This window comes from Cynocephalus volans, chromosome 3, assembly GCF_027409185.1.
Source record: "Cynocephalus volans isolate mCynVol1 chromosome 3, mCynVol1.pri, whole genome shotgun sequence".
NCBI classification, from domain to species: Eukaryota; Metazoa; Chordata; class Mammalia; order Dermoptera; family Cynocephalidae; genus Cynocephalus; species Cynocephalus volans.
Genome location: NC_084462.1, coordinates 145,285,298 through 145,305,521, shown reverse-complemented (window position 1 = coordinate 145,305,521; position 20,224 = coordinate 145,285,298). Strand labels below are relative to the sequence as shown.

Below are 20,224 nucleotides of genomic sequence, written 5' to 3'. Positions count from 1 at the left end.
GCTGCGCTGGGCAGCAGTGATCCAGCTGCGCGACAGGGGTGGGCTAGGAGATCGGGGGAGGAAGGCGCGGGAAAGGGGTCTCGGCCTGGGCTAGGGGGACCTGGACGAGAGGGCTTGAGTTCGCTCTTTCGCTCCCCCGATCCCGGGGCGCGGGCCCGGGGGAGAAATGCTGAGCCCGCGCCCAGGCGACCGCCGCCGCGGCAGCAGCCTCAGCAGCAGTCTCAGCCTCAGCACCGGCGGGACAGCGACAGCGGGGGCGGCGCAGGCGCACTGTGTCCCGCGGAGCCTGCAGTTCCCGAGCCCCGTGTGCGGCACCGCCACAGTCTGGGCAGCGGCGGCCGGGGGAGCGCTACTACCATGAACTGCCTGGTCCTCCTCCCCACAGCTGCTCATCCGGGTCGGGCTGGAGACACAGTCAGGGGACCCCGTCGCCGCCGCCGCGCCCCCTCTTCTTCTGGCTCGAGATTCTCCTCCACCTTTTCCTCCTCTTCCTCCACCTTCTCTTCCTGCATCCCCCCCTCCCCCGCCGCGGATCCTGGACGCCGCTCTCCAGACCCAGGATGCCGGGGGGCAAGAGAGGGCTGGTGGCACCGCAGAACACATTTTTGGAGAACATCGTCAGGCGCTCCAGTGGTAAGGAGAGTTCAGTTCAGAACACCCTTGCCTCCATCCCGCCCACACGCGGCCCCTATCCTCCCCACCCCATCTCTTTCCCAAGGGGGGAAGGGGATGTAGGCATCCTTACCTGGTGGCTTCAGTTACCACCTGGAACCGATTGTGGGTGGGGGTGGGAAGGAGGTGGTGGAGGAAAGTTAGTCGCATCCCCTTCCTACTAGAGGTGCTCACCCTCTCCCCTACCTGTCCACAGCCCAGAACAGAAGGAAAGGAAGCGGGGTGGGTAGAGTGCAGGTACATCTGGAGAATGGAGCTGAAATTCGCTTTGTTGAGGGATAACTTTCTTGTTTATTCTTCTCCCACATTTTTTCCCAAGTAGGCTGCAGGAACTGATGAAATTCTTAGAGTTAGTCTCAGTGGAAGGGTTTCTTTCAAGTTGGGAATAGCTGCGAAAGTGCTGCTTAATAAGATTTAAGTCTCTGGAAACGCTTTTGGCCTCAGTGGTCACCACTGAAAGGTACCTTGTCCTGTGGAGAGTAGCTGGAGTTGAATCTAAAAGAGAGAGTCAGTGCTTGAAAAATGGGAAGACAATTACTGTGGTCAAATTTGTGTTTAAAGTTTCTTTTTGTTTTTCATTGTGCATTGGTCTATATGATAGTCTCATGTGACTTGAACAGGAGAAATGTAGAAGTGAAGCAATAGCTACTGTGCTTTTAATGTGACTGGAGAAAGAATTCAAAATATGCCATTATACCTTGCTACTGATGTTTAGATTTTTTTTTTGCCTTAAAGTGTCCTTAAAATACCATTGGTTTATGCATTCATTTCCTACAAGACACTTTGGATGGGAATGGTTATATATTTCACATTTCAAGACCTTATAAACTTTGCATTTTACTGAAATCTATATTTTCTACTTGTTTTTAATTCTTTTATATAATTTTCAACTTCATTAGCAAGGCATGTTGAATATCCTTTGAAGTTTTTTCTTCAGGGGACTGTTATTATATTTTGAGATCTCTTGCTTGGAGAATTATGAGAAAGACATTTTTGCATATGAAGCATAGTAGAGTTTGGAACAAAGCAATGAAAATACTCCATGGAGTTCCATAATTCATTGTTGATTGATTCATTCATTGAAACAATACTTATTTGAGTGTCTTATACAACAGACAGTCTGTGGGTCCTTTGTACAAAAAAATGATTACAACACTTTCCCTGTTCTTAAGAAGATTCCTGCCTAGTGGGCCAGACAGAGGCTCACTCAAATGATAATAAATAATTAAATACGATGATGATTTCCCTGAGTTGGTAGATTAGATTATACTAATTCTTAGATTAGGATCTTTCTCCTGTAAAACTAGGCTTGCAAATATTTACCCTGATTTTGGGACTAAATGTATTTAAGTATCCCGAAGTGTTTTCCCTAAATCTCTGACTTGGTATTTGGTTTTATTTTGAGGTTTGTGACTTTATTTCTTTCACTTTAGTCATGCCTAATACTATACAAGTCTAAAGCAACAGTGTTATATTTGGGTTCAAAAAATAGTTAATAGGATCTGGCCTACTATTCATTTTAATACCTGTAATATTTTTAGCTATACCAGTGTGGTTTCATATGTGTTTCCTATTTTTACAATAATATAAAATATAACTTTATAATGGTAGGCAATTTCTATACTTATACCTTACCTTCTTATATTAATATTATAATAGAACTAGAATACAAGGAGATATTACTATTAAAACAACCATTCTGTAGAATGTAAGAGCTACTGGAATAAGCTGTTTAAGATATATGAGTCTTATTTCAGCTTTCTCATCCTCTTGGGTTATTTCAACTCCATGCAATTTGGTCTATGAGAGGACTTTCCAGAGAAGGCCAAAATAAAATCCGCAGGCTCTCTGTTGCCCTCCTTGGTGGAGAGAAAGAAGATGAGAATCCCTTGACTGAAGTTTGCTAATATAGCATCTTTGGTTGAAACTATTTACACAGACTGGAACTATGAGCCAGTTTTTAGAATATCTTTTATTTCTGATAGACCATGAAGTGGAGATTCATCTTATGTGGCTTAGAAACATTTGCTTCTGTTGTCTCCATTTTAGGTCGCCATCCAAATGAATGAATAGTTTATCTTTTTTACACTTTATATTCATCATTGTTTCATCGGTTTAATGTTTCTTTCAATGGATAACACCAAGTGTGAATGAAAATTGATCTGTTTTAGCATTTTTAAATGCCACTTCTAATTGCCTGTGACTGACTTTGAATACCACTACTCAAAGTCCCCCGAGCTTTGTTTGAAATGTTTTAGATAGTTGAAGTAGATATATGCACATATGTATCTAATAAATACTGAAAAGTCTCACTACCTCTTTTACAGGAAGAACCTTAAAAACCAGGAATTGCAGTATTAAATTGGTCTGTATATTCATGTGAGGTATCCCACAGTTATTTCTGTATGATTTGGCAGAGAAATAGAAAAATTCGTGCTGAGAAATTGTTTAATTGAGACTAACAGAGAAAATTCCCTTCAGGATTCTCATAGATGGATCAGGTTTGTTACACTGAAGATTTCATTATTTACTACCTTAACAACGTTGAAAGTGAACTGTTGGCAGAGCTTTGTGGGAAAAAAAAGAAAAGAGGCCAGCACTCCCAATCTGTTTAAGAATTGAGGAAACAGAGGCTAAGCTCATCTATTTACCTGTACCTCAAGAAAAGCTTCTCTTTCTTATACAACCTCATTTTCTCCTTATAAAAAGATCAGATCTTATAGTGAGAGTCAGACAAAGATAGAAAAATATGTAGAGAGATGCCCGGATGGTACAGAAATACACAGATAATTACTCAGATGGACAGGCGCCCACCCAGAAAACTAAAAAGAGGAATTCCCTTCCTATTCTTCTGTTTTAAGATTTGGCTATAAAGTGTGTGTATCTGTCCATCCTGCAGACACAGAAGACACAGAGGAAGCAAACTATCTCTTTCTCACACACAAAGAGCAAAAGAGAGATGTAGAAAAAACATACACATACACATACACACACATCCAGAGAGAGAGAGAGAGAGAGAGTGAGCAAGAGAGAGAGACATTAGACGTGAAAGGGAAATGGACACAAAGAGAAAACATTGGGCATTTATTTGTCCATGGATATCACTACTGAAATGAAATGCAGCCAGTTAGAAATTTGTCACAGAACTTTTTGAGGATGTGAACAAAAGAGCAAGAAGTGTGGCATATTTGAGTATAGCTTTTAAATCTGAGGATTTCCTGATAAAGTTCCAAACCCCTCAGTTGCGGTTTCCCAGAATAACCGTGCTGTATTCTGTGCCCTAGAGTAGCAACTATAGACTATTTGTTGTTATTTTACACCTCTTGAGATTGGATTTTTATTTTCCTTATTTAGTTGACTCAGTCTGTTATGGGAAGGCATTGCGAGTTGTTACTGGTGATTCAAAGTCTATAAAATAAAATAATGAGGGCCATTGAGTAGGATGGATACACACACACTTTATAGCCCAATCTTAAAATAGGAGAAATGTGGAATCCCTTTTTTTTTAGTTCTAGATAAAAGACAAGATAAGATCATTTTAGAGAAAAGGAATTACAATATTTCTTAACATGTAGCTCTAGTAAATATAGAGAGCATGTTATTACTCCAAGAAGTTGTAAAGCTCAAAAGTATAAAGCAATAGAAATGTTTATATATATTTTTGGCTAGTAGGATCAAAATAAGTTGTTAGGAAGGGAAAGTTTGGGAAGTATGTGGTAAGTTTATTACATCTGAGCAATGTCTCCTGGAATGCTCCTGCCCCAGAGGTTAATAAGTCTGTGTCAGGAGCATTACTAGATATTTTCTCATTTAAATTTCAATTATTTATGCAAGCTATTATCAATATAAATTGTGTTGTAGGAAGCAGTAAACTTGTGAGTAGAGATTAACTACCTGAAAGAAAGCAACTGTGTTTAGGACTTTTAGGTGAAATTTTAGATTCAAAAAACAACAAATATTTCAAAGCCCTTCAATGTGATTATGTCTTTGGGCAGCACATTTCATTCATATGTTGTCTTCAATTTCTTAACAAATAGGCAGAAATCACTAGTTTTGGTGACAGTAAACTAGGTTACATTTTGAAAAATTATGAGTAAGAATCAACATATTTTTATTATAAATGAATTATTGTTTTTTAATATTTTAAGCACTATGAAAAATTAGAAGTGTTTTACTAATTTTATGAAAAACTAGATATATTTTTTTCTTTGGATAAAAAAGGAGCTCAGGAAAGAAGTAGAAAAGGTAGCATTTCCTAAACCACTTTTCTTTCAAGAAGACAAACTCAGTATCCTCAATTTTCCATTTTGCTTGAGATAGGCAGGTTGTACAAGCACTTTCTTTTCTCAGCCATCTCTTACTTGTAGGAAAATTCAAAATTATTTTCATGCTGTAATTGATATTTGTAAAAACTCTTAAAGAAACCTATAGAAAGAAAAGCAGAGAAGTAGTGATTAAAAATAAAACAAAAAAGAAATAATAACTTTTAAATACTATCCAGTTTATAAGAAATGGTGTACAACAAATGGATTTGTTTTTTGTTGTAAAGTTGTTGATATTTTTTCTTGAAAGGTTTTCTTTAACATCTTAAGACACTATTCAGGAAATATTGATCAAAACCACATAGCATTTTTGAATCATTGGTTTACTGAGGTTTTGAAATGTACCACTTTAACATTTAAATATCAAAGAGATTGAAATTATTCTGACCACTTCCTAAATTATATTTATAAATAAGCCTGAGATCCTCTCTTGCGTTGGAGTGCATGCTGCATTATATAATGAATGCAGTACGTTGCTGAGTCAAGGGCTGCTTATCCTAGGACACTATTGTCTTTACTAGCGATTGCCCTCTTTGTGTATAGTTGCTTTATTACAGAAGTAGGATGTGTAAGAAGTACATCTACTTAGCCATCTTTTAAGTGACCTGCTAAAAGAACCATATAAAAACACTATTTTTTAGGGGTTTACTTATGATTACTTTAATTGACAGTGACTGAGGATTGAGTAGATTTCCGTAAAGAAACCCTTTACTTTAGTCAATGTTTATCTTTCACTTTCATTGTGAATAGCAGCTGTTTCCTAGCTTGGAGGAACAATGCTTCCACATTCCCCACAGTGTAGCCTAGGGAAAGGTATTGTTCACCAAAGTTCTGTAGTTAGTATTTACCACAAGAGGTCACTATAGGTTCTGTGTAGTTAAGACCTTTCTTTCTTTTTCTGTGCCCCCTACCCCAAATTTGACTGGGGTCATTGTAGCTAGTTGTTGCTCTTGGAAGAAAATACCTATAAGACATATAGGCAGGTTAAATGAAAAAAGGTATTTATTTCTTTTAATTATTTAAATTTATTTTGGTTGATGGTCACCAACATTTTATGACTGAATGTGATACTAATGAAATGAGTTTCTGTAAAGAAGTAAATTTAAATAAATTTTAGGCTAATAGAGCATTTATTTCAGCAGATGAACAAAATTTTATTATAATAACACATTTCAGTGTGGTAGCAATATATATGAAATATGAAGTTTTGAAGAAAAATGTCATGTAAGTAATGCTTCATTCTGGGAGGATGACTACCTATTTCCTATTTCAGCAAGATTTTTCCTCTACCAGACACTTTATATAATTTATATTAAATTGGTAAAGTAGAATCAGTTCATACCAGTACTTTAATTTTGTTGAAAGATAGTTCGCAGTTTTATAGTTATTTTCCTGAAATGTTATATGATTCTAGTATTTTAATGTTATTCAAATTTTAAAAATAAAATACAAAGCTAAAACAAATAATATTCAAATTTCTCCATTTTTTAAATTGTAACATAGTTGATTGTACATCTTTGTGGGATACAGAGTTGAGTTTCATTAGCTGTGTGCAATGTGTGATGCTCAAATCAGGATAATTAGTATGTTCAACATTATACAATGTTATTTTTTTTCATGGCCCTTTACCAAAGCTCCAAAAGGCATATGATTGGGGATATATTATGTTAGGAGGTTTTGTTTCCTGTGAATTAGGAAATCTGAATCTTAGTTTTAGGGATTTTGTTGTTATTGTTATTGGTAGAATTAGAAACCATATAATGAGAGATGCTTTGAAATATCCCAAACAAAATTAGTTTTAATAAGAAAAATTAAAATATGCCATACAGTACTTTTGTGAGTAAAAGAGGTGTGTCATGAAATCAAATAAACATGAATAAAAAGTTACAGTCTAAAACTAGTGGCATTTATTATTGTGATGTGCTCTAAGAAATTTACAAATTTCTTCAGTGTGTCCTACTAAATATTCTTGCTTAATAATATATGGCATGAGTCTTTTTCATTATTTAGGAATGACTAAAAATAATCATTTAAATATTCTCATTTTATATAATATAGAAGTTAATATTGGAAAGGCTGAATCTTGAAAAATATTTGATCAAATGTGGGCAGTGATAAATATTGTCACATGTCAGTATGTATTTTAGACATTATTTTAGTATTTGGTTATGTGTGGATATTGTTACTGAATATATGTATATACATATAGACATATACATATTTGTATATATTCTAGATAGTATATTTGTGATATATTAAGTTTTCACATGGAAAAAGATGGAAAAATTAAATAAAGAGTAAAAGTGGCTGGAAAGCTAGTTTGAAATTTTATTGAAAATGGATTTCTTTCTTTCTTTGGGTCTGGTCCCATCAGAGAAACATAACTATTAAGTACGAAGTCCTTTGGACTTCAAGAGATATGCGATTTGAGATCTGAGCTCAGGTGCACAATTGTAAAAGTTCCTAGATGTAATGATATGTAACTGGGAAGTCAAAAAATTTTAGTATATGAACTAAGCTCCCCCAAAATATGGGCCATACCTTACAAATACTTTTATATCCTCCCCTGTGCAAAGCACATAGCAGTTAGTACTAGTTGATTTGTCTCTTAAAGTAACCAAGTATATTACATAACTGATTTTTTCCCCAAACAATGCTGATTAAGTCTATTAAGTAAATTTGTATAAGTAATTACATAGTTTAAAATATTAGTTATTTTGTGTCTGTAGCTGAAGGTAGAAATGACAATGTGTACAGCAAATCAGATGGTACTCACCAGAGCATGAGAGGGGAGCACTGGAATCCCGTGCTCATCTCCTATTTCAGCTTGATGTACAGCTGAAATATTTTCTGCCAATTTTTGTTTTAAACTCCAAGGGCTTAAAATCTGGACTATTTTTTGGCAAGAAAGAACTACTTACAAATGTGTAGATTCTCGTTAAGTTATTTTTAACAACTTTGCAGTTAGGATTTATTGACAGTGAGTTTTATTTCTGGGAATCGATCCTTACCTGCTTAAGTATCTTCTGAGTGAGTTTTGCCTTGGGGAGCACCTTACACTCCTGTGCAGTATCCAGCAGAAGAGGGAAAATGGATTTTGGGTTTTTAGAGACTGCAGGGCCATCCTCAGTTTGCCAGATTTAACTAACAGTTGAATAACTCACGTAGATTGAGGGGAAAAGTTAACTTTTGTCCTATATTTTTTGGTAAGCCTTTTCTGTCTGCTGTCATCTTTTTTTATTAGGGGCAAGTTAAAACACAATGAGTTTGTCTTCATATATTTACAGCATTGAAAGAATAGAGGAATTCTACAAGGGGGATTAAATAGTCTCAGAATAAAGTTTCCTAAAAACAACTCCCCTTCTTTTGCTTGATCCTCATGCCCTTTCTAGTTAATTATTCATGAATGCAACAAAATTTTAAAGAGTGCCTACTATGTGCTAGGCACTGAACTAGCATTGGGGATGCATAGTGAACACAGTGACAAACATTTACGTTTCTCCTGTTCTTCTGTGGGCCAGTGTGCATGTTGGTTACATTCTGGAGGTCTGCTGAGTACCTGTCAGAGTCCTGGCTCTGATGCTTACTACTAACTCTGTAAGTTACTTAACACATTCCTAGTTTCCTCATCTGTAAAATACAAGTAATAATGGTACCAAGCTTATAAGGTAAGAGAGAGGATTAAATGAGTAATACGTGCAAAGTGCAGAGAACAGTGTCTGGCACCTAGCAAGTACCATATCACTGTCCTTAGTTGTTATTATCATTTCATTGTTTAAACCTTTGAATGCACCATCTGTAGCTGATGCTCTTACTTCTGAGTCACCGTTTCCTTCTGTACCACTTTTCAACTATTTCTGTGTACTCCACAATGTTGAAAATTTCCAGAGCATTGTAAGTGAGCATTCTTATAAATCCAAAGGCCTTTTTTTGGTCCATATTTTTCTGGCTTTGCAGGATTTGAAACTCTACTCCTCTACCCTCTCCACACACATTCATCTTTTAGCTTTTGTGACTCTACATGGTCTCCTGCCCTTTTGATGGGATTCTTTTTCTATTTTCCCTCTCTCCTGCCCTCCCCTCTCTCTCTCCTGAAGAACAACTAGTCGCCCAGGTTCCTCCCTTTAACTCTCTCTCTTACCTCTTCACCCTACCTTTTAGAATATGTTTGTTCTCTGTTGCAATTGAAGCTTTGCCTTCTTTGTGCTCCAGTCTTGTGTTTCCAATAATATATGGAATTTCCCTTCTTGTACCTCTCACAAGTCATCTAAAACACAGCGTGACCAGAATTGAATTTATTTGCTTTCTTTTGGTATTTCCCCATTTCTGTCAAAGGTTTCTTTAGTATTTTCATCTTTTAGTCTAGAAATCTTAGGGTCTTCTTTGACTTCCCACTCAGTATAACATTAGTCTTACTTTTCAACTAGATTATCAATCCTTAAGGGTAGATTTTTCCATCTATATCTTTTGTACCTCCTATAAGCGCTCTGTGCAGAGTAAGTGAACTCATGTCCATTCACAGTCCTTACTCATCTCAGAGCATGAACCAGGTCCATAACTGACATCATAGGTAGCTGATGTCTATAAATATGATGGACCAAAGACAGAACCACAAGGATTGACTCATTAACTGAGCTCAGAAACAAAATATCTTTCCCAAGAGTGACATGTACGATACATTCACCCATTCATTTCTAAAGTAACTTCTTTCTCTACTAGAACCACCATAGTCAAATAACTGGTTATCTTTCTGGAATGCTGTGGGTCATTTTCAAGGCTCAGAGGCTCCTGTCCTGGCTCTAGCCCTGACCCCTGGTGATGCACTGAGGCTCTCCAGGATTATGACACCTACTTTGGAAAGATTTGGCGAAGCCACAAATGTAGCAGATTTTGTACTGTGCTTCATCATGGTAAGGTCTTAATAAATATTCATTCACCTTTTCCATATTTTCTCTAGGTAAGGTAAGGTAGGGGAGATTTTCTTTTTTATTTTATTTTTTTGACCTGGAGAAAGCAAAGTATTAAGCAGTTGAGACTTTCCTAAGTCATAAACTGGTGGATCTGAGCTTAAAAGCATTTGGGTTCACTTTACCAAAGACTTACTTATTTGCCGAAATGAAAACAAAACAACAAAAAAACATACAACAAACAACCCTTCCCTACACGCCCCCCCCAAAAAACCTACTACTTAGATTAAAGAGGCACTGGTTCCATTTACCTCAGCACCTGGCAGTTCTTGGAGAAGCTGAAGAAAGCAGCAATGTCCACCTCTTTTTGTAACTGGCTCAGTGAAATGTGACTAAAGGAGAGAAATGAATTGAATTTACAGATATTTATCTTTCCCTTGAACAATTAGCTCCTGTTGCATAGATAATAGAAATAAAAAAAAGTAGGACAAAGCTTTAGAAAATTAACTGGACTGCAATGCATTCAGAAAAGTCTCCCTTCTGTTTTTCTACCATGTGTGCAGGTTAGACCAGTCTTTTAATTGAAGTTCTTCATTAGTTATTTTTTCCATTAGTGTTTTATTGCTTTAAAAGGTTAACGTCAAAAAAAATGTATAATCCCTTCAGAAAAGATGTAGTTTTTAAAAAAAATATTTATTTGTAGGATTTAAAATGATGCTTGGACTTTAAATACGTAATACCTTTTTCCCCCTGATAAACACGTCTTGACTGATTAGCATTTAGTCCCCAAGATTATATCACTAATGTGTGTCTTATGGCTTCAGATATTTTAACAAATTGCATTGTAGTACCATTTAGTTAAAATTCATCATTTTCTATATCAGTGTGAATGTTTTCTGTTGTATTATAAGGCTATGAATTATGTAGGCCGTTATTGCAGTTTTATTTCACTTATAATGATTCGGACCAGCATACTTTTTAGAAACCCATTTTCTCATGAACGAAATACCAACTATTTAAAGTACAGTTGTTCCTTAGTATCTGAGGGAAATTGGTTTAAGGACCCCTGCGGATACCAAAATCCATGGATGCTGAAGTCCCTGATATAAAATAGTATAATATTTGCATTTAACCTTTGCACATCCTCCTGCATACTTTAAATCATCTCTAGATTACTTATAATACCTAATACAATGAAAATGCCATGTAAATAGTTGTTATGCTTTTAAAAAAATTTGTATTATTTATTGTTGTCTTGTTATTTTTTGTTTTTGTCAAGTATTTTCCATCCTTGGTTGTTTGAATTCACTGATGTGGAACCTGCAGATATGAAGGGCCAACTGGAGAAACTTTGAATAGTTGAATTTTTTTTTTTTTTTTTTTTTTTTGTGGAGAAATATTTTCTGTAACAGGATTGCTATTATTTCTGCCATTAAAATTTTAGAAATATATGTTAAAGTATCTCATGCATTCTAAGCCATTTTATCTAGATGGAAAAATGATGAGGTTAATGCCATCAAAGAAACACAGAAACTTAAAGATGTACCTTTGATCTTGAAGGAAATGAAAAATGGAGGAATATTTTTATCTTTGATGACGGCCGAACAAGTTTGAATAAATTAACGGATTTTTTTTGCATATTTCAAACTCCCATACTGATGATCTGCTAAATGTTGCCAATATTATTATGTAATAATTAGTCTTCTTGTGGAAGGTACAAAGTGTATGTATCTAAACACTTGCTATATTGCTATAGGGGAGGGTGGTAGGGTAAAGGTGTATTTTGTAAGAAAATAAAAGAGTAGCCTTATATTCTGTTACTGTCATAGAAAGGGGCAGTGCATTCATCCAAAACCAACATTGTGAATTTGGGCGTGACATATAAACTATTTGTACTTTTGTTTAGCCATCTGTACCAAGATTTTATTTAGTCCAAATAAAATATGCTGTATATGCTTCAGGGATTGTCTTGCTGTTACTGTTCTATGAAACTTAAATATATCTGTAGATATCACTCACCCAGAAGAAAAGCTTAGAAAATAATATAGACTCCATAATTTAAATTCACAAGTTTTGAAATGCCATTCAAAGTGCAAGAAAATATGCTTAGAAACACCCTTTTTTTTTTTAAACCAGTATTTTCATTTCCTTGAAGAAATATACCTAGTGTGGTTGTATTAGTCTGTTTCTGTTGTTTATAAGAAAATATTTGGAACTGGGTAATTTATTAAAAAAAACTCCAAAATTTATTGCTTATATTTTTGGAGGCTGGGAAGTCCAAAGTCTAGGGAGCAGATCTGGTGAGGGTGTTCTTTGGTGGTGGCTTTACAGCAATGCAGGGGTCTTTCATGGCAGGAAATGGGGGAAAAGAGAGAGAGAACTTCTTACGTGCTCTTCTTTTAAAGCCCTCAGAACCATGACCCTGACCACCATTTTTAATACATTCATTATGGCATGGTCCTACACCTCTTTAAGGCCCCCCTCCTTGCTATTACCATAACAGGGCTTCCCACCCTGTTTACATTGTCACAGTGGTGACTAAGTTTTGGGGGGACATTTAACCCAAGGCAGTGGTCCTTACCTACATTCTTGACAACATCTAAGCATTGCTTTATAATTATTTATTAAATTTTTAAATTGGCCACTCATCATTCATTTGTGTGTGTACAGTGATGAACAAACAGACGTGGTTCTTGACCTCATGAATCTCAGCCTGGTAGGGGAAACAGGCATTCAACAAACCCACATCAAATATACAATTACAAATTGTGGTAAGCATTTTGAATGAAAAGGGGAGAGTGCTATGGATCATGTGTAACAGGGACTAATTTCAATTGGGAGATAGTGTCAGGGAAGGCCTTTCTAAGGAAGTAGTGTTAAATTGATTCCTAAAGTAAGAGGTAACTAGATAATAAGTGGGATGAAGTCTACCTCAGCCAAAGAGAAAACACAGGAACAGTCTTAAGGAGAGAAAAAGAAAATGAATGGCTAAGCTTGTGAAGCTTAAAGACCAGTGCAGTTGGATTGTAGTGGGCAAAAAAAAAAAAAAAAAAAAAAGGAGAATGATGGGAGATGAGGGTGGAGAGACAGGGGCCTAAATTTTCAGGGGAAGGATTTTGCATTATATTCCTAGTGCACTGGACAAATCTCCTGGTCACAGTGGTTATTTGTTTAAGGGTTGGAGGGAGGAGGAGTGAGAGAGGGAGATCAGCTAGAAGACTGTTGCAATAAGTCCACGCAAGAGATGATGGAGGTTTGGCCTGGTATGGTAGCTGTAGTGATGTATAGAAATGAATTCATCTGATATGTTTTGTTGGCAGAATTCTCAAGACTTAGTAAGGGATTGGATGGCATGAACGAGGAGGTGTGAAGGATGACTCCCAAGGTTTTGGCTCAATCATTTGGGTATAGGTAGAAGTAGGGAAGATTTCCTTGAGATGGGGAAAACTGGAAGAGGACCATGCTTGGAGTGAAGACCTAAAGATCACCTCCATTGTCACTTTGTCACATAGCTCCCTTTTCATTCTCTTGAAGAAAGGAAGAATGCAGCCAAAGAGAGCTTAGCTTGGCATAACTGTGTACAGATGTGGTTTCTGTGTTCTACTTATGGACTTCAGAAAACAGCTATCACAAGCCAGGTAATTAGTGTGGACAGTCTGGTTGTTCTTGTGAATTAGAAACATGTAGCTTCAGGTTTTAATGAGACTGATTCAGATGAGAAACACAGAAAACTTTTGAATAAAACCAAATATTAAACAAAACCTAACTTGATAGTGAATATTGGATAATCAGCATCATTGAAAAAGCCTCTCCAACCAACCCCTTTTAGAAAAAATTAGTGATTGTTACAAGGGTTTTATTAGGGTTCTTTTAAGCTTAAAATTCACCTTCTTTGCTATTGATTTTTGGGATGTGTTTTCTTTAGCTCTTTGAATCAGAGGATTGTGGAGGGTGGGGTAGTTCTTGCGCTGTGAACACCTGTAATTTGTCCTTCCTCACTGAGGCTTCAGTGATCCATGAGAGCAGCTTGAAACAGCCTATGCTCGGTTTCTGGGTTTCCATCCACACTTTGCCTCTGCTGGAGGAGCTCTGTCCCAAGGTTTGAGGGCTTTCAGAATGAGAACGATGATTTCTGGGTGGTGTGCTTCTCCAAAGTTAGGACTAAATGAATACAATCAGAGGGAAAATCCAGTTGATTTTCCTCAGAGGCTGCCGTAGACCTTGGGAAAACTATGAATTAGTGAAAATGTTCTCTTCTCTTTGTAAAGTCCTTTCCTTTCCCACCTCTACTCCATGTCTTCTCCCTTCCTCAGACTCTAGAATTTGTCTGGGTGTCTTGTCACTAATTAAAATATCTGAAAACTTTTCCTTGTTAGTTTTCTGAAACACTTCTCTCTAGGATAATTTGCATAAAAAAGATGGGGGAGAGAGAGCCAGAGGTTTAACCCCAAATGGGTGTTCCTCCATTATTTTTTTTCTAAATGTGTCTTTAGAAATTATTTTTTGTTGTATATATTAAAGGTGTATAACATGATGTTTTGATATACATATACACTTAGTGAAGTGATTACTACAGTCAAGCAAATTAACCTGTCACTTTCACCTTCTGTAGTTACCTTTTTGTTTTGTGGTAAGAGTTAAAGTCTCAGCAAGTTTTCAGTACACAATACAACGTTATTAACTTATAGTCCTCATACTGTACATTAGCCCTCCAGACTTATTCCTCCTCCATAACTGCAAGCTTGTACCCTTTGACCTCCTGCTATTTCCTTCCCCTCTCCACCCCCATTCTTAGTGTCCTTGGAATTTCTGGATCTCAGAAGGGTATAGTTTCATAAAAACAAAATAAAACAAACAAACAAAACCTAGTCTAATCGTGTTGAAGCAGCTCAGAGGAAAACATTTTTTTTCCCAAAATTCTGGTAGAAAGGGAAAAAATATCCCACATGCTTTTATATTGTTTTCATTGACTGAATATAACCTCTCCTCCAGAAATTTCTAGCAGCCAGGATTATGGATCTCATGATTTGTGTATCATCTCCTTTAGGAATGGGGTTAATATGTAGATGTTATTTTCCTATTGTGTGAAGAAATTCCTTGGTAAAGAAGAAGTACCTCCTTATTTTAGTATAAATACAAAACTAAACAAGACAAAAGCTTAGTCAACAGTTCAGAAATATAGTGTGATAGAATAGAGAGTCTTAGATACTGAGGTCTGGGTCTCTCTTTTTACCCCATCAGATGCTCCTTTCATACATTCACTGAGTCTGTTAACTTTCATAGCCTGCTTTCCATCTGTAAAAGGAAAGGATGCACAAGATGGGTGCACTTATGCTCTTGGGAATCACTTGAGAATGTTGTTAACATGCGGGTCTGATTCAGAAGATCTGGGTGGATCCCAGTTACTGCATTGCTGATAAACTCCCAGGTGATGCTGGTTCATGCTTTCCAAATCAATGTGTCCCAAACTTGGCTGAGCATGAGACTTACCTCTAGGGCTGTGTTTTGTATTCTACCATGACGGAGTCAATTCAGTGTGTCTGCATTAGCATTTAGCAATCTCTATTTTTGACAAGATACTATTGCAGCTGCCAGCATTTAGGAATCATTGCACCAAATTAGTGTGTATCCACCCTGGCTGCATGGTAGAAGCACCTGAGAAGATTCAAAAATAAATACTGATGCCTGGGTCCCACTCCAGACCAATTAAAACAGAATCTTCAGCCGCCAATCTTCCTCAACCTCTGTCCCAATCCAGTGTGCAGTCTCTAGGGGGCCTATGATTTAGTTTATAACCTTCTAACACTTGAGGAAAAAGTGCTTGTTTTATTTCTTGTCTGTCTCTGAGAGGTCTTAGGAGACTATAATGAGATGTTTTCAAGCCTCAGCCCCTTGTAGAGATCCATCCAAGAATCTGCTCATTTATATCTTCTAAAATCCTACCTCCTGGTAGGGATAATGCCCAGATTCTTAGGCACCTCATACAGGGACATACTGTGTATTTGAACCACTTGGAGATGACATGTTTGGAAACATCTTCAAGGACTGAAACAGTCTGAATCCCAAGAAAGTTTCAATTTTCCAGAATTTATGGCTCTACAAGTGCTAAGAGCTGTGAACAGAAACCAGAACCAGGTTTATTGTGAAGATTGGTTAATGAGGGTGGTGATGATGGTCATTGAGAATTCTGAGCAATTTCTTTAATAGTTTCGTGTTTCCAAAACTTCTGGACTGTCTCACTTTCTAGATATGTAATTCATTTGCTTTGCAGAAAAGTTATCCCTCTGTAATCAGACTTCTTTTCCCCACCAGGTTTTAAAGCTAAAGGAAATTAAAATTTTCCAGGAAGCAATCTTAATTAATTTGCTATCTTGTTCTTAATATTTATTAGTAATATCAGACTTATTTGTTGAAACAAGAATTTTCATCACTACAGGGAAATGCAGCAGTTATATGAATATTTCATATACACATAGAGTGTTTCAAGTAACAGATACACACTTTCCAAAAGAATCTCCTGGATAGTTTATTTAATGTTCAGTACTTTCCATCTAATTTAGCTTTAATTTTTTAAAATAAAACCTGACTTCCCCCCTTCTTTGTTTCTTATTTTTCAATTTTTTTTGTAGTTTAGTTCTCAGTGATAATTTCATAGGTTTTGGCTTGCAGAGTCAACATTGAAAAGTTTATCTTTTTTTCTATTACACACACACACACACATACACACACACACACGCACGCACGCACACCCCATATACACAGTAAGCTCTATTTGCTGATATGACACAGTTGTAAAAGAATCTCATACATAATAGACAATAATAGTTTATAAGGATTTTTTGCCCCAGTAGTTAGTTTATAAATAATTCATTCATATTTCCTTATTTAGTCTCCATAACTACCCAGAGTGGTGGCTATCACTATCACCAGTTTGTGTATGAGGAAACCAGTAACTTAATTAAAACTTCTCAGGTTTTCCATGGTAACCCTCTTGGTAGTATTAAGATGGGATCTAAGCACTGGGAGAATATTTGGGGGCATGGCTGTTTGTGGTATTTTGATTGTTATGAACATTTACCGGTTGATGACTTCTTATGTGAAGGACCTAGCACTGCGGATAATTTATATGGTTTTATAAACACTGAGATATGATAGAAGCAATTCTTTTTGTCCTCCATAAACCCAGAGTGTATATTGCTAAAGTGAAATCGTCAAGGACTTGATGAAAATACAGTCTTCACTCATTGATGGTTTAAATTTCCAAACTCAGACTTGAAGCATAAACATCAATAGAGAGCATATTTCCTGGACTTTAAAAAAAAAAATACTTTAAGTCGGTTTTAAAAAACTCTCTGAGTTGCTAGATCTCATTGAATATGTGAGCAAACACTAGTTTGTACCTGGCAAATACCCAAATTATCTATATTCTATGTTGTTGGTTAAAATCAAGTAGATATTTTGAAAAATGGAGTTGAAGAAAGGCAGTGTCCTAACTACCCACTTTTGATTCTAACTTCTGTGTTCTTTTTCCTAAACAACTCTGCTTCCAAGCTAATAGGAGGGATTAATCCTCCCTACAGTGAGTTGCTTTGGGACTTTTCCTTCATTCCTAGTCTTCCTACTTTTCCATCTAAAGCAATAAAGAGATACAATTTCCCCTAGAAAGAGTTTGAATTTGCAAATATCTCAGCCAAGAACTAGAATTTAGCAAAATTCTAACCTTGGAAATCTGGGCTTTGTGAGTCTCTGACTTATTGCCTTATGTGAGTGACCAGTAGAAGAGGAAAATGCAATTGTTTTCCGGATTAGAGATGATATGTACAGCCTTAAACCCAATGCCTAGCACAGAGTAGGGGCTCTACTAATGATTGCTTTTGTTATTAATTTTGTTATTAAGTAGAGTTACTAGAGTATAAGTGAAATAATATATCAACAACAGAGGATAGTAATAGCTGGACCCTGCTGAGCTGGAGCCTTAATTTTCCCATTGTAGATCTACTGAAAATGGTAGGATGGGGGCAGGATAATTTTTTAATGGCAGAGTTAACTAGGAACAATTAGAGCTCCTGATCCAAATCCTAACAAATATATTGAAAAAAAGTCTGTTTATGAGAGAGGGAGGTCTGCAAAGCTTTTGAAGTGTTGTTTAAAGCATGTGTTTAAAACCATGAGATGCAACCAACCCTTCATTGGGGTATAAAATTGATTTAATGGGCCTTGACTAATACATCTCAAAATTGAAATAGAATAGAAAATAGTAGAGTATATCTCACATGGAAAGAATTAGTATTGTCTGAGAAATTTTTTTAGCTGTGTGTGTTTGTGTTTGTACATATCTGCACGAAGCATATAGATTTTGAGTCACTATATAAAACTTTTTACTATATGCTTCAATAAAAAAAAAGTTTGAAAAACACTTGTTTGCTCGATTATTTCTGGAGGAAAGAAGGCCCACCTTAGCAGGCCCTTTAATGTTTATAGTCTTTTTTTTAAGCCTGTGGGATCCTCTTTCCTGGAATACTAGCAGTTCCTTCAATAAGTAATTACTGTATTGCAACTGTTTTAAAATTTATTTTTTTCATTGACAAGTAAAATGTCATATATTTATAATATACAACATGATGTTTTGATAAGTGCATATATTGTGGAATAGTTAAACCAAGCTATTTAGCATATACATTACCTCACATGCTTATTATTATTATTATTGTTATTATTATTTTGTGGAGAGAACACTTAAGATCTACTCCTGCCTAAATGAAATTTTGTGTCCACAATCCCTCCAACCATCCAGCCTCTGGTAACTACCATTTTTCTCTCTATTTCTATGAATGTGGCTTTTTTACACTACACTTTGAGATCATGCAGTATTTTTGTGTGTGTACATATATATATATATATGTATGCACCCCACATTTTCTTTATCCGTTTATCTTTTGATGAGCACTTAGGTTGATTCCATATCTTGGCTGTTGTAAATATTGCTGCAGTGAACATGGGAGTGCAGATATTTCTTTAACATACTGATTTCATTTCCTTTGGATATATACCCAGTAGTGAGACTGCTGGATCATATGGTAGCTCTATTTTTAATTTTTTGTGGCCACCCATACTGTTTTCCATAATGGCTATACTGATTTATACTCCCACCAACAGTGTATAAGGATTTCCTTTTCTCTGTATCCTAGCCAACCCTTGTTATCATTTGCTCTTTTGATAATAGCCATTCCGACAGGTGTGAGGTGATATCTTGTTGTGGGTTTAATTTGCATTTCTATGATGATTAGTGATACTAGCATTTTTTAAATATGCCAGTTGGCCATTTTTATATCTTCTTTTCAAGAAATGTCCATTCAGGCTCTTTGCCCATGTTTTAATCAGGTAATTTGTTTCCTTACTATTGAGTTTGAGTTCCTTACATAGTTTGAATATTAACCCCTTATTAGATGTATGGTTTGCAAATACATTCCCTCATTCCATAGGTTGCCTGTACACTCTTGATTGTTTCCTTTGCTGTGCAAAAGCTTTTTAGTTTGATATAATCCCATTTGTCAGTTTTTGCTTTTGTTGCTTATACTTTTGGGTCCATATTTAAAAATCTTTGCCCAGACCAATGTCATGCAGCATTTCCCCTATGTTTTCTTCTAGTAGTTTTATAGTTCAAGTGTAGTGTTTAAGTCTTCAATCTATTTTATGTTAATTTTTGTGTATGGTATGAGATGATCTAACTTCATTCTTCTGCATGTACATATCCAGTTTTCCAGCACCATTTATTGAAGAGACTATCTTTTCTCTATTGTGTATTCTTGGCATATTTGTTGAAAATCAATTGACTGTAAATGTGTGTATTTATTTTGGGTCTCTCTATTCTGTTCCATTGGTCTATGTGTCTGTCTTTTTGTTCTTTTTGCATAAGGTTACTTTGGTTATTGTGGTTTTTTTTCATACAAATTTTAAGATATTTTTTCCTATTTCTGTGAGAATGTCATTGGGATTTTTTATAAGGATTATATTGAATCTGTAGATCAGTTTGGGTAGTGTGGACATTTTAACAATATTAATTCTTCCAATAAATAAGCACAGATATATTTCCATTTATTTGTGTTGCTTTCAATTTCTCTCATCAATGTTTCGTAGTTTTCAGTGTACAGATCTTTCACATCCTTGGTTAACTTTATTCCTAAATATTTAAATTTTTTGCAGCTATTGTAAAGGGGATTGTTTTCTTAATTTCTTTTTCAGATAGTTTGTTGTTAGTGTATAGAAACTCTTTTTATGTGTTGATTTTGTATCCTGGAAATTTCCTGTATTTGTTTATTAGTT

General features: G+C 36.0%; 1 protein-coding gene across 1 annotated transcript in view; it reads left to right on the top strand.

Moving 5' to 3' along the window:
• Window positions 1-560: 560 nt before the first annotated feature.
• KCNH5 (potassium voltage-gated channel subfamily H member 5) overlaps window positions 561-20,224 on the top strand; it is a 318,849-nt gene continuing 299,185 nt past the window's right edge. The window contains exon 1 of the mRNA XM_063091599.1: window positions 561-633. Coding sequence (XP_062947669.1) covers window positions 561-633 — 73 coding nt within the window. The remainder of the gene's footprint in view (window positions 634-20,224) is intronic.